The sequence below is a fragment of the Schistocerca nitens genome, chromosome 4, assembly GCF_023898315.1.
Source record: "Schistocerca nitens isolate TAMUIC-IGC-003100 chromosome 4, iqSchNite1.1, whole genome shotgun sequence".
In the NCBI taxonomy this organism is placed as follows: Eukaryota; Metazoa; Arthropoda; class Insecta; order Orthoptera; family Acrididae; genus Schistocerca; species Schistocerca nitens.
Window position 1 is genome coordinate 440,687,100 of NC_064617.1, and position 16,167 is coordinate 440,703,266.

At 39.6% G+C, this 16,167-nt stretch overlaps 1 protein-coding gene across 1 annotated transcript in view; it reads left to right on the plus strand.

Annotated features, from left to right (window-relative positions):
- Window positions 1–3,015: 3,015 nt before the first annotated feature.
- LOC126251550 (uncharacterized) overlaps window positions 3,016–16,167 on the plus strand; it is a 51,561-nt gene continuing 38,409 nt past the window's right edge. The window contains exons 1-2 of the mRNA XM_049952062.1: window positions 3,016–3,140; window positions 8,354–8,384. Coding sequence (XP_049808019.1) covers window positions 3,072–3,140; window positions 8,354–8,384 — 100 coding nt within the window. The 5' untranslated portion in view covers window positions 3,016–3,071. The remainder of the gene's footprint in view (window positions 3,141–8,353; window positions 8,385–16,167) is intronic.

The following is a 16,167-nucleotide window of genomic DNA, read 5'->3' on the forward strand; positions in this document are numbered from 1 at the left end:
TGGCTGCCGTTTCCTCACCACCTTCTCTGCTCTTGTGCTCTACATCTTGTTTGTTCTGTTGCTTGTGGTTATGCCAGAATAAAACATTTAAGATCTACCCAATTTAATATTAAATGCATGGTGAAACTCAAAAATGCCAGCTATGTTTCCTCAGTGTGTTAGTTAAAAGAAGAATAAACATATCCTTGAGTCAGAGTGCAGTAGAAAACACATACTCACTAACCTGTATCTCATGCCTTGAGCCATCACCCTCTGTTACAAAGGAACATTGTTCTAATGACATGGTACATATATCTGTATGCTGCCATACAAGGAGAGCCTTGTCAAAGAATTATAAAACACATGAATAGTGTACCCAAGGAATGAGTCCTCAGATTAACAGACTGAGCGGGTATTGCAAACAAAATCAAAATCATAAGAAGGGGCTGAGACTAATGCCGGCCCAATTTCCTGAAAGGTTGGTAGATTCCTATGGAGACATGACATACAATGTATTTTACCCCCATCAACAAAGATGAAAATCCTTTTTTTAATATTGTTAAAGACAATCAAGACCTCCAAAACCTTTATGTGTACTGCATTCCATATGATATGTCTTACATGGGGCAGACTGTTGGAACTGTGAATGAGAAGTGCAAGAAACATTAGCTGCACTCCTGACTATAACAAAAAATCAGACATCTGTGACTGAACACTGCCTCAAATATAATTATGACATGAAACATAATGGGACCAGTATTGTGATACGAATACCGACTGTATAAGACAGAATAATTAAAGTGTCTATGAAAATAAAGATATCAGAAAATCTAATAAACTGGAATGGAGGTTTCAATTTAAACAAAGCTTACAGTCCGGCACTCAATTTATTAAGATCTCACTCGCAAATGAAAATCAAAAGACGTAGTGGGGAGTTGAACTTAGCTATAAGTGGTGGTGCAACATCAACAGTAGTTTCCAGTCCAGATGGGGTCCAGGCAACAAGTATACACAATGATACAGCTTGTAGTTTCTGAAGATGACTGGGTCAATCATGAAAATATTGTCTTAGAATGGAATCAACAACTTGGCTGAACATGTGTGAGCACACAATTAACCCTTTTAATATTAACTGACCTATAAATTCAGCTATCAATCTGCATTTTATTAAAGTGAAATGTTTGTCTGTATGAATGACATTATTTTTAGCACCTAAATCTTGGTAAAGACATAAAATTTGCCACCCAGAATGGGGCTTGACTCAGTTTTGTAAAGGAGAAACTTACTAGAGACATACACTGCCTTTAAAGTCTTGCATGTGTAACTATAGATGCCAATGTCAGTTTCTGTCAAGCAGCAAAATCACACGGATTGCATACATAGGATGTGATAACAATTTGTACTTTTTTTTAATTTCGTATTTTTCCACTCGATCGTTTGTGGCAATGTAATTATTTTGTAATCCTGCTATCAGCATTGTCCTTTATTGTCAGTAGTTTATGCTTTTAGTGCCTGGAATTAATATCACTATGAGTTCCAGGGGGGCAAATTAGGACAGAGAAACAAATCTAGCAACAGAAGTATGTGAGTCTGTTAAATATGAGACATATTGATGACAGTTATAGACAGGCATGTGGTAGAGCAGGTACACCATGTGAAAATGGAGACACAAAAATTGCCCTAAGTTGTCCCAGGCATGACTGTCGGGATCACAGCTATTTTTTGTTAAAGCTACATAATCAAGTGGTACATTAATTCAAGTACACTAATTGCACATTGCTGAAGTCTACAATAACATTTGATGGATGTGAAATTGTTGCACTGCCATTCAGTAGTTACGACAACATATTCCCTCCAATTCAAACTGATTTTAGTCCCTTCCATGCAGTTATATTACCTGCTAGATCTGCTGCACTGTTATAACATGAGATATGGTATAGTAGGGAGGAAATGCAACTTACTTCATTTAGCACCAATAATTGGCCTTCACTTCTGTTGAGCTTGCATGACACATCACCAGAATGAGTTTTTAATTGAATCAGCACAAAAAACAATCACTGAGACACCAATCATTCATATCTGAGAACTCTATTTAATAAACTTGCACTATTTCCCATTTAAAAATTAGAAATTAAGTTTGACTTCTTCATTTTACAGTATATTCCAAGCAATGTGAGATTCACCACTCAGTTCCCACTTATCAACTTCCCCGAAGAGCATTTGGGTTTTTAGAAAAATGTCTCCTGTAGTATCTACATCGAAAACACACATTTAATTGCACATCTCAGAGATTATCTCTGATTATCAAAACATGCTTGCATATGCGAAGGAAATTGTATGTCACTTGTTTCATGTAGGCCTTTTGTATAACAAAGACAAAGAAGCGCTGTCAGTAACCTAAAGTTTATATTAAAATCATTCCACAATACAAAATTTTGTCTTTTAGTTTGCACACAAATTGAGAGCTGGTAAGAGATCAAGAAACTTCTGTAAAATGCAGACAATGAGTTTTTATGTACATAAAGGGTATCGATAGATAAATATCTTTAGGTAATTAGTGTCATGACATTGGATCCAGAATCCATTTCCTTAGAGAGCAAATTGGTAAGTTGTCAGTTTATAATTTCCCAAATGTATAATCCAGCAAGATATGGTTTAGGAACAGTATTCACAATACTTTGGTTTCAGCTCAGAACACTAAAAAATTATATTTATATTTCATTGCAGAAGCATTTGATTGCTAAATCATCAAATAAAGCGGGGAATGTAAATTACAATAGCATGGTCAAACATAAAGTTCGCTTGTACCTTCTTAAATTAAGGTCAGTATTATGTAACTTTAGTTTATTTTAGAAAAATATATTTTTTTAATTTTTTTAGGTCTGTTGAAATGATGAAAGATATTTCACAATTTTTAAATTACACAATCTGTGGTAATCCTTCTTATTGGTTTAAGTTATCAGCAGACCGTATCCATCCTGCATCCTTGTGGTCATTTCTGATATTTATATCAACTTAGTGGTTTCCTGTTTCCTTTTTTTGTGAAGTAAAAGCAAGAACTTCAGAGTGACCAACACATATTTACTGAAGCCATGCAGAGTACTATCGTCATTTTTGTTGTCTGTTTTTGGTCTTTGTGCTGTGCACAACATTGTCCACAGGTATAAAATCACCTTGCATATTACTGTCATTTTAAGTAGTTTTCTAATATGTGTAAATCTCTTGGCAATAATACTGCAAGTGAACAACTGCTGTTAAATGGTGTGTGTATAAAATGTCTGTGTGGAGAGCCTCTACAATTCTAATGTCTGACGAACTATGAGAACAATCAACTTCCCACATTGTCAAAAAATTATTCAAGAAAAAAACTGCAGATAATAATACTAGAATACAATTGCATGGAGTTTATTTTGTGTGTTTGTGGACATTACATAGTAGCTCTACAATTGATGTTACCTCTAGAGTTGATATTACCTTGTATCTGTCTAGATTTATCCATTTATTTTCTGTAATTTCTAAGTAATGCCCTGATAAGCATAACACAGCTTCAACATTCCATTTTAATTTCCTGTGTTGATAATGTGTGTTCATTTTACTTATGAGGATATTTCTGATGTGATGGAGAATATTGAATGAGATATGTTCATGCTCAAGATTGTGTCCAACCAGCAAGATAACACATTCGTAGTAGCTGTTTCAACTGCAACTAAATTTACCCTAACTTACAGCTCTATCCCCCGGAATATAATATGAATATTAAAAATGACCATAGCTGGATAGTCCTTTGTCCAAATTGGATATTTCTGTCAAAGAGCTGTGTAAGTAGCATTTTACTAGAAGTATTCATATGCAGATCATGTATACATCTATTCAAAATCTGCAAATCACTGTGAAGTGTATGGCAGAGGATACTTCTGATCATACCTGCCATTAAGACATTTTCCTGCTCCATTGACTTATGGAACATGGGATAAATAATTGCTTAAATACCATATTGTTCTCTGTAATTAGACTAATCTTATTTTCTTAATACCTGCAGGAGTTATTTGTAGGAGTGCTATAGTATATTCCTAGAGTTGGTTCTTGAAACCTACTGAATAAACTTTCAGTGACTCATTGATCGTGTAGTCATTAGGTACTATATTTTTTCAGCTTGTGAAGTACAAAATTTTGCATTTCTGAACATTTAAAGCAAGTTACCAATTCTTGTAACACTTTGAAATCTTATCAAAACCTGTCTGAATGTTTGTACAGGGTTTTTCAGAAAATGCTTCATTGTAGACAATGGCATCACTTATGAAAAGTCTGAGGCTACTATTAATATTGCCTTCAAGGCCAATAGCAGCAACCATACAGAATGGGTCCCAACACTCTTCTATGGAGCACATCAAAAGTTACTTCTGCATCTGTCAATGACTCTCCATCCAAGACAACAAGATAGCATGCTGTATCCTCCCTACCAAAAAATCCTCAATATAGTCACAAACTTTGCTCGATATTCCATATGACTGTACTTTCAATAACAAGTGTAGTGTGCTACAGAGTCAAATGCTTTTTTGAAGTCAAGACATACTGCATCTACCTGACTGCCTTGGTCCCCGGCTTTCAGGATGTCACGTGAAAAAAAAGCATGAGTTGGGTGCCACATGATGAGTGTTTCAGAACTCATGCTGGTTCCCATGAGGGAGGTCATTCTGTTTGAGATTATCATTATGTTGGAGCTCAGAATATGTACTATGATTTTACAATAAATAGATGTCAAGAACATTGGACAGGTGTTTTGTGGATCACTTCTGCTGCCCTTCTTGTAGAGAAGTGTGTCCTGTGTTTTCTTCCAGCCACTGGGCATGGCTTTTTGTTCAAGGGATGTATGATATGTTATGGTTAAAAGAGGAGGTAACTCGGCTGCAAATTCCGCATAGAAACTGATAGACATTCCTTTTGTGCCTGCCGGCCGTGGTGGCCAAGCAGTTAAAGGCGCTGCAGTCTGGAACCGCGCGACCGCTACGGTCGCAGGTTCGAATCCTGCCTCGGTCATGGATGTGTGTGATGTCCTTAGGTTAGTTAGGTTTAAGTTCTAGGGGACTGATGACCTTAGAAGTTGAGTCCCATAGTGCAAAGGAGCATTTGAAAACTGAGTTCAGCATGTCATGTATGATGCGATCAGCTAAGGGCTTGTGGGGGAACAGCTGGTTTGAGAATGTTTTTGTCATAAGTGACTTGATATGCACTGTATGCAAACCTTGAACTTGCACATGCCTCTCAGCTTGGTGCGACAAGTGGCAGCTACTAATTATGATACATCTTGTATAGAAATCTTACAGTTGTGTCACTCCTGGCATCCCTCTCAGCTCGGTGCCCACGCAGTGACTTGTCATCTTTTTTTATGCCTTTGAAAAAGCTTATGATACTACTTGAAGGTGTAATATGCTTTGATAACTCCACTCATGGGGCTTCTGAAAACACCTTTCTCTACTTTTATGGTCCTTCTTCTGTGTGTATTATTTTAGATAACAAATCAACAGTGTTTTATCAGGCCAGAAAACAACATACCTCAAGCTAGCATTTCGAAAGCTTTCTTGCATTTAATAGCTGTAGATAGAGAGATTTGCACAAGGAGGACTCTTGAAAAGTACTCTTTATTTATGTACAACTTTTCAGTTTTTAGTTCATTTTCTAATCTTGTAGAAGGTGCACACTGGCTGCAGATTTCTTTCAGGAAGCTGGAGGAATAAGCACTAAAATCTGGTTTTAATTTTTCAAAAGAAAAATCAATTTCTGTGATTCTTATCATTCTTTTAATCTTGAACTAATTATGGAATGGACGTAAGCAGTGAATATTATTCTAGTGCATGAGCTGCTATGCTGAATTTATTAGTTACTCAGTGTGCAAGGCATGCTTTAGTGCTTTACTTGTGAAAATATTATGATATGTTCAGACCTTTTTATGTGTAAGGTACAATTGGTCCCAGAAATTTTGTGTGTGATGCTTACTTTAAAAGTAATCTTTTACTTTTAGATTGACACTATTGAGTTTTATTCTTATATCATACAAATTCCATTAGTGATGAGGCCAGTTGCGATCTAAGGGGGGACATATTTTACAATTGGGTGTGGTGAACATTAATTTTTTTGCATCTCAAGGTTAGAGTAAATTTCTTGTTTCATTGTTATGACTCCTCTTTTGTCCTGGTAGTGAGGGATCAGTGCCTCATTACAGTGACCATCTTTCTTCCTCAGGAAATGTAGAGTAAAATTATGGTTTAACATAATACATTCAGCTACACATTAAATATTCATGCTATTCTCCCTGTGTTTTAGCAATATGTTTTAATGCAGGTGAACTGAAATAGCAGTTCATTTTAAACAAGAATGTATTTATTTGAGAGAGGTTTCCCTTAGGTCACTTCACTGTGTACCACAAGCAGCTTCCCTTGCATGTGCCAAGTTGGACTCACCAGTGGCAAATTCTTATCCTGAGCCACTGATGCCTGCCTTTCCCTATCCATCATGAACTTTTCCACACTCCTCCCTTCACCTCCTTTAGTTGTTCCCTTACCCCCTCCACCCAGCACACACTCAAGCAAATGAAGCTTGCCTTACAGATATACAAAAAGGTATCTAGTATGGATTTAAACATTTTCTTATTAAATAATCATGTTTATGGAAAACTGGTTGAGTTACTTTTGTGCTTTTCAAAAGATAGATTTTTCAATTTTTTATCACTTTCTAATCACAGTGTTTATCTTTAAATTGGCTCTTATGTATACTTTTGAGAATTTAAAATTTCAGTGCTGTCTTCTAGCACAAATGTGGCACTAAATCATTCTGTTATATTTGAGTAAAAAATTACAAGGGCATGATGTGGCCTTTTATCTTTTTTATCTCAGTCCTTAAAAAATGCAATTTTCTGAAGATTTTAAGTACTAATATAACATTTATTGAGACATCCTGGAGTGTATAAATCATTCATAGGAGCTTACAATTGCTTTATTCATCAAAACAAGTCAGATGCCCAACATCCATGGTAGCAGGAAGTGAAATTTCTATTACAGAAAACTAGTTGTGCAAGTAATCTGGCTAGTATGCTGGCAACTGGTGTGCTTACAGAGTGATGTACCTAAAATATATGGAAAAGAGATATTGCTACTCACTGTAAAGATGATGCATTGAGTTGCTAACATGCACAACAAAAAGAGAGTTAGACATTTAGGTTTTGGCCAAAGCTTTCATCAGAAAAGAAAACACATACACATTCATTCACATAAGGAAACATACCTTATGCATATATGATTGTCATCTCCAGCAGCTCAGAATGGAATGGCATTCTGGTACAAGCTGATGGAGACAGCACTCATGTGTGCATGAGATATCTTGCTTGTATGAATGAATCTCTTGTGTGTGTTTCCTTTTCTGATGAAAGTTTTGGGTGAAAGCTAAATGTGTAATTGTATTTTCATTGTGCCTGTCTGCAACTCAATGTGTCATCTTTACAGTGAGTAGCAACGTATCTTTTCCTTATATTGCTGATATTCCAACTTGTTTCCAGTGTTACATCTAAAGCATACATAATATGGGTAATGCAGTGATAAACACTAAATGGTATTTATTAAAATAGTTTATACAGAATGAGAAACTCAGCTTTGCGTGATGAATGCTACTTGGTTCTGTAGTCAGTGTGCTAAGCCAATGTCACACACTGAAAGAGCACTATCTAATCTATAGAAGTTCAGTTCTAATAGTTTATAAGTCTGGCTCTGAATGAGAATATCACTTAAATACTCAGTGGTTGCTGTGAGATGATCAGTCTTTCATAGCAGCTGGCTATAATGGCAGCAACTGATGATCTGTGTCAGCAGGCAATAACTGTAGAGCTGGTGCTGGTGATTAACTGTAACAGGGACTGTGTGAACTGCTGAACCACAACTGGCCAAATTTGATGCATATCCATGATGATCCATGACAAACAAAATTATGTCCATATACATTCTACTTTGCAGAAGAGGAAAGCAGTTCCAGCTATCAGCACCAGCTGCAGTGGCTGACGTAACTTGCAGCAGGTGGCATGATATCTAAAGAGGTCTTGTGACAGAAAGCATAAACAGATCCCAGTTTAGAAGCAACATCTAGGTGGCAAACATACAACTGAGTGATGCCTGAATGAAGACTGCAGGCACAGCAGCAATCAATACAGTAAATAACAGAGCAAGACAAAACTATTTTCAATATAATTCACAGGGCTCAAAATCTTTTGCCTAGTTGTCAACTGATATACATTACATTTCATTATGGTACATTGCCTGAGATTAACAAACAAAACATATAACTTTAAACAAAGCAACAGAAAGCCACATTAATTTTTTGTCTGTTGCAGTATGCTGAAACACCTGAATTTACAGATACAGGTAAGCTCTAGCTCTCCTATGACCTGCATTATGTTGTCATAATTATTTCCTAATTGGCCTAGAAGCAATAGAAATAAAAGTAATTGATCTGCTGTTGTTGGAATGTGTTAATCTGTTACTTCTCTACCAGCGTAGATATCATTTAACACAATACCGAATATGTTTTCAATATTCTCAACTGTTCTAGGCTGACTGTGGTATTTTCCTGCTTTCAGAAAACATTATGACATTCTCTCATCCTATTAAGATAATTCTTTCTGTAATGGTTGCTAACATTGACATTGTAACTGCTATGAGATAAAGTAAAATCTGTTGTAAAGATACCTTTAAGGTGCAGTTCCTAAGCACATCATTAGATGAACTAAGTTAAATACAAGTACACATACTTTATTTGCAGCTGTAGCTCATTTTCTATTTTTAATAACATAAAGGCATTGTCAGCAACTTATGTCCACCCCCTTAACTGAGTGGTCAGCTTGTCTGGCTCCCACGCAATTGGCCCGTGTTCGATTCCCAGCTGGGTTGGAGATTTTTTCCACTTGGGACTAGGTGCTGTGTTGTCCTCATCATCATTTCATCAGTGTGCAAGTCACCTGTAGTCGTGTCAACTGAAAAGACTTCCAGCTCAGCAGCTGAACGTCCCCAGGTGGGGACTTCTGGTGATCGATGCTGTACAATCATTACATTTTATCTTTCAGTAACTAATTCCTAGGTAAAATTTGTATGTAGGCATAGAACAGTACAGTTCAGATATCACTTGTCTTTTTCTTCACACCTGAAATAAATATCAACTCTATTCATGGATAAACTGTAGATGATATTCTGTTACCACCATTCCTGTGAACATATGTATGGAATGTGTACTAGCAATAAAGGACAGGTCAACTTAACCTAATATCTTAAAATACTTAACCTACCTATTACAATAGAGAGCAACATACTGTAAGTTATTTACATACTCCATACTACAATATTTTCAATGGATTACAATACATACATACAAGTGATAACAGCATTCCTCATTCTTTGCCTGTATACTCCTCTACATTATAAAATTCTTCTTCCATTAAGTAATCTTTTACAAGTTTCCTGCATTTCTTTTTTTTTCATACTGTCCTGTAGACTACTGGAAAGATTCTTTACCAACTGTACACCTGCATATTGTGAACCTGTTTTGCTTATACTTCTCAGCTGACCTTATTTCTTGTGGAATGAACATCTGCATTTTTTCTAGTAATGTGGTGCCTTTGACTAATGAAATTATTGTTTTTGGTATCCACATGGATGGGAAAGTCAGTGTTTTTAGTTTATGGAATGCAAAAGACAAAGGGGCAAGGAGCCCACTCGGCTAACCAAGTGCTCTAATGCTCTGCTTCCCGGTGGATTAGTGTCAAGATCCGGTGTGCCGGCCAGCTTGTGGATGGTTTTTAAGGCAGTTTTCCATCTACCTTGGAGAATGCTGGCTGGTTTGCCTTATTCCAGCTCAGTTACACTGTGTCGCTGATTTCTGCACAAACACCATTTCCACATATATGGAGGTAACAGGAAGGAGAATCCCTGAAGCTGTTAACCTGTCTATCTCAGCCTTGACAGGTGCACGCAACGCCATCGGAATAGGGCGTGCCCGGAAAAACTTAGGGCGAGCTGTAGGTTTAAGAGTAATGTGGGCTTCAAAATCCTTGGCACGACCCAGACCAGCAGAGAACACGGACGAGAATTCAGAACACAATCCATCCAGCTGTTGATACGGAATATCCTCAGATATGAGGTGCACATCATCATCAATAGAGAACCCGAACAACTGGAAAGCATCATAACCGAACAGGTTTTCAGTGCCCGCATGATCCACCACATAAAATGTGAGGGGCCTAACAACAGACTTATAGGCAGTGGAAGCATCAAACTGGCCAATGATAGGAATTTTCTGCTTATTATAAGTTCACAGATTTCACGTAACTGGAGACAAGGGAGGGGAGCCCAACTCCAAATACGTCCGAGAATTAATGAGAGTTACTGCAGAGCCAGTGTCCACTTGCATGCGAATGTCTTTATCCAGAACACGAACAGTAACAAACAACTTATTTGTTCGAGAAAGCACACAGTTAACATCCATGTCCAATGCCTCGTCCTCGTTGACAGGAACTTTAGGGGACTGACACACAGAAGCAATGTGGTCTTTTTTCCTACATGAATTACACGTGGCCCAACGTTTTGGACACGCGGCCCTGTCATGCTGTACGAAACAACGTGGACAACAAGGAAGTGCGGAACGAACCTGCTTCTGTGGTTGCTGGTTTCGCTGCGAGCGTGGCGGCCCAACGCGATGTTGTTGACGCGAATGAACCGCCGCCACATCGTCATTCCCCTGTGAAACAGGCAAATTGTCCACATCGAAAGTGGTCTGTACAGCGCCTACATCACACCACGCGTCTATTTGCGCACCAGCAGCGTGAGACACTTCAAAAGATTGAGCGATGCTGAGAACTTCCGACAATGACGGGTTTGGCAGTTGTAAGGCACGTTGCCGAACTTCTTTATCAGGAGCAAGCCATAGAATAGCGTCCCAAACCATTGAATCAACATAAGACTCCGTGACAAACTGACATTTCCTACTCAGACCGTGTAGTTCCGCCGCCCAAGCCCGGTAAGATTGATGGGGCTGTTTACGACACCGGTAGAACGCCACGCGGGCGGCAACGACGTTGGTGTTTTTTCGGTAATAGTTAGACAATAAGTCACACATTTCTTGGAAGGACAGAGAGGCAGGTTCCCGCAGAGGGGCTGACTGAGATAGCAGCTTATAGATCCGTGGGGAAATCCAAGATAGAAATAACGACTTACACATAGGAGCGTCGACAACGCCGAAAGCCAAGAAGTGTTGCCGCAAACGCTTCTCATAATCCTCCCAGTTTTTAGCGGCCTCGTCGTAAGGAGGGAACGGAGGCGGAGAAGAGGAAGACAGATGATGAGTAAGCGACGTCGACAACGCCTGAATAGCAGCTGTCAGCCGTGTTTGTTGTTCAATGAGCGCTTGCAGAAACTGTTCCATGTATGCCCCGACACAAACACACAATTCCACAACGCAGGAAAAAAAATATCCGACCTCGTCGCCAAAAAGTGTTATAACCTTTAATCACTAATAAATTGCGTGGATATACAAACGTAGAAACAATAGCGGGTTACATGCTACCAACTCCGTATCTGTCACTCAACTGCTGTGCCGTGACGTGCGGCCGGTGCCGTTCATAGCCAGGTGGCGCTCCCGCGCTCGGCCGAGCTGCGGAGCGCCTCTATCGCCGTGTTCGCGTACTGACGTAGCGGCACTTTTAAATCTCGTGGCACTGTCGCAACACAATCCTATGGTGCAAGTCCAGAAATTTGCAGCCTAGCTTGTCACAGATGTTTTGCAGTCTCTGGTCCGGTGCTTCCACTCAGCTCAGAAGCAAAGGGGACAATGCTGCAAAGTGTGAGCGCCATTGAAACTCCATAAGCAAGGCTTGCCTTCTCAACCTTCTCTGTCAGTCTCTTGATGTCTCAGAGCACGCCATATCAACTGATCCCTTCTTCTAGTCAGGATGTGCCACAAATTCCTTTCATCCCCAATTCTATTCAATACTTCCTCACTAGTTATACAATCTACCCATCTAATCTTCAGCATTCTTCTGTAGCACCAGATTAAAAAAGCTTCCATTCTCTTCTTCTCTAAACTGTTTAATGTCCATGCTTCACTTCCATGCATGACTACACTTCATACACTTCCAGAAAAGAATTGCCTAACATTTAAATCTATATTTAGTGTTTTCAAATTTCTCTACTTCAGAAATTCTTTTTTGCCATTGCCACTTTTTATATCCTCTATATTTTGGCCATCACCGGTCACTTTGCTGCACAGCTAACAAAACTCATCTACTACTTTTAAAGTGTCTTGTTTCCTAATCTAATTCACTCAGCCTCACCAGATTTAATTCAGCTACATTCCATTATCCTTGTTTCACTTAAGTTGATGTTCATCTTATATCCTCCTTTCAAGATACTTCTAAAGAAACCAAGATTACTGCATGATAGGTGTCGAACAAAGCACAGAGCTGTAGATAAACACATACTGAGTAAAATGCATTTGTCTGGCGAGAGAGCAATGCATGATTCCTCAATGCAACGGCACTTTCAAGTCCTTTGCTGCCTCTGAAAGAAGTGCAATGTCATCAGCAAACCTCAAAATTTTTATTTCTTCTCCATGAATTTTAATTTCTACTCCAAATTTCTCTTTGGTTTCCTTTGCTGCAATGTACAGATTGAATGACACTGGGTGTAGGCTGCAACACTGTATCATTCCCTTTTCAACCATTGCTTTATTTTCATGTCTCTCGACTCTTATAATTGCTAAGTGATTTCTGTACAAGCTGTAAAGAGCCTTTCACTCCATTAATTTTACTCCTCCTACCTTCAGAATTTCAAAGAGTGTATTCCAGTCAACACTGTCAAAAGCTTTCTCTGTGTCTACAAAAGCTATAAACTTATGTTCGCTTTTCCTTGACATATCTTCTAAGATAAGTTGTAGGGTCATAATTGCCTCATGTGCTCCTACATTACTCCAGAATCCAGACTGATTTTCCCCAAGGTCACCTTCTACCAGTTTTTCCACTATTCCTTAAAGAATTTGAGTTATTATTTTACAACCATAGCTTTTTAACTATTTATGTGTGGTCAGTGGTTTTGTATGGTGTGGAAAGTTGGACTTTTAAGCATTCAAGATGTGATTATATTGAAGAATTCTTAAAATTCCATGTACAGCAAGGAAAACAAATGAAGAGATCTTGAGAATAGTAAAAGGAGACTGCTAACTGCAATGAAACATAAGAAACAAGCTTACTTAAGGCACATGATATGAAATGAAAGGTATCATTATTCTTAAACTGATAGTTGAGGGGAAAATTAAAGACAAAAGAGGAATTTTTAAACTGATAGTTGTAATGTTCACTCTGTCAGCACCTGCTTTCTTTGGAATTTGAATTATTGTATTCATCTTGAAATCTGAGGGTATTTCACCTGTCTCATACATACTGCACACCAGATGGAACAGTTTTGTAGTGACTTGCTTTCCCAAGGCTGTCAGTAGGTTGGGCAGAATGTCATCTACTTCCAAGGCCATTTTTTGACTATAAGTCTTTCAGTGCTCTGTCAGATTCTTCTTGCAATATCATATCTGCCACCTCATCTTGTTCTACATCCTCTTCCACTTCTGTAATATTGCCCTCAAGTACATCTCCCTTGTATAGAGCCACTATATACTCGTTCCAACTTTCAACCTTCCCTTCTTCATTTATGACTGGTTTTCCATCTGAGTTCTTGATATTCACACAGGTGGTTCTCTTTTCTCCCAGTGCCTCTTTTAATTTTCCTGTAGTTGCTATCCATATTGCCCCTAGTGAAATCTGCTTCTAAATCCTATATTTTTCCTCTAGCCATTCCTGCTTAGCAATTTTCCACTTCCTGTTCGTCTCATTTTTTTAAACGTTTGTATTCCCTTTCCCCTGCTTCATTTACTGCATTTTTATATTTTCTCCTTTCATCAATTAAATTCTGTATCTCCTGTATTATCCAAGGATTTCTATTACGTCTTGTCCCTTTGCCTACATGATCCTCTTCTGCCTTCACCATTTAACCTCTAAAAGCTACCTATTCCTCTTCTACTGTATTCCTTCCCCTTATCCTAGTTAGCTGTTGCATAATTCTCCCTCTGGAACTCCCAACAGCTTCTGGTTCTTTTAACTTATCCAGGACCCATCTCCTTCATTTACTCTCTTTTTGCAATTTCTTTAGTTTTAATCTACAGTACATAACCAATAAATTCTGGCCAGAGTCCATATGTGCCCCTGGAAATGTCTTACAGTTTCAAAACTGGTTCTGAAATCTCTCTATTACCATTATATCGTACCACAAACAAAAGCAGCTCATATATCTTGCTCATTCTTTCTGTTACTTGTTAATTTTTTTTTCTTTTTTTTAGTGGGGGGGGGGGGCAGGGAACCAAACAGCAAGGTCATTGGTCCCATAGGATTAGGGAAGAATGGGGAAGGAAGTCGGCCATGCCCTGTTAAAGGAACCATCCCAGCATTTGCCTGAAGAAATTTAGGGAAATCACAGAATATCTAAATCAGGCTGGCCGGATGTAGGTTTGAAACATCGTCCTCCTGAATGCAAGTCCACCGTGCTAACCACTGGGCCACCTCGCTCAGTACTTGTTAAATGTTTCAGTAATCAATAATAATTACATCACACACTGCTGTTGGCTCACCAGGATGTGATGTCCTATGATGTGATATAGTGTGCCAGAAACAAAGTTACTCCAGGTCTCCTGGCTTTAGTGTTGCCCCCGCTAGCTTTTCTGCCACTAAACTGTGACAGTGTCATCTGTGTTAGGCAGTGTCAGCCCTGTCAGATGATGGGGGAGCAGGTGTCAGCTTGTCACAAAGGCTATTCCACCTTCTTCTCCCTGACTGTGCAGATTCACTCAGTGGAGAGTAGGAGCAAGTTCAGCATTGCCGATATTGCCAACAGACTCATCTGTTGGTCTCATACAGTGTACACCAATGCTTCAGGCACAAGTGTAGTGGGAAAAGTGTCTGCAGAATCCAAGGTCATCAGTGGCATACATTGCCAGGATCCCGGCCACTGTGGACATTGTCTAAGGAGTACAGTATTCTCACTAGGCAGACAGCTTGATGACAGCTAATATTGAATCAGTGTTGGTGCCCCAGTCATACTTCATGAGTATCCAGTGAATAGCAGTGATTTGCAGTGAAGTTGAAGTCATCCAGCAAGCAAACTCCGTTCCCCAGTGGTCGTCTGGTGGAGTCTCTAAGCAGGTTATCTGCCAGTAGAGTCCCAATTTGGCCCTTGGGCCCATTGGTGCTCCATGAAGGACCATGTGACAAGCAATCCTATAGAATTGCTAACTGATGTTGATGGCTATGCCATTGAATGGTGATTGAGTGATGATGCTTCTCAGGAACACACACGCAGTAACTCAGTCTACAGCAGTCACTGAGTTGATATCCTGGCCTGGGAGAGGGCTATTAATACAGACCTATTAATACAGACCATGATCCAACATGTGCAGACACCCCAGGTGTCATATTGTCTCCCTGTTGTAGTGATGAAGGCATCCCATGTTTTGATAGTACCACTGATTCCAAACAGTTTGTCATACCTGTGTACTCCCCCCTGCGGGTTCGGGGGTTAGAATAGGCCCGCGGTATTCCTGCCTGTCGTAAGAGGCGACTAAAAGGAGTCTCAACTGTTTCGGCCTTATGTGCAGGTCCCCTCTCGGGTTTGACCTCCATCTTTCTAAATTATTCCGAAGAGCGAGCCAATTGGGGAAGGGCGCCTTACATGGTGCACTGTATCCGTCGTGCGTTGAGACCTTTAGCTGGCTTTTTCGTCGTTGCACTGGTGTCCCGCTCGTTTTCCATCTCTTGGGCGAGGGTACGTCCCTGGGTGCGATTCCCACGCTGCAATCTGCAGTCTTTCTTTTAACTGCGACGACGACCTTGGACAGTTTTGCACCTAAGATCCAGCACGGTAGCCAGCCCGTTGTGGTGGGGCCGCCATGTACCCTCTTGGTTGTAGCCCCCTGACAACACAGGGATCGCTCTACTGATGCCTGCGCCGTTAACTCCCCACGTATGCCAAGGAGTAGATGCCCATCTCCTTGGGGCATCAGGACTCCCGGCAATGGCCGTCCTGCCAGGTGGCTATTGCTGCGGCTGGGTGGCACCCGTGG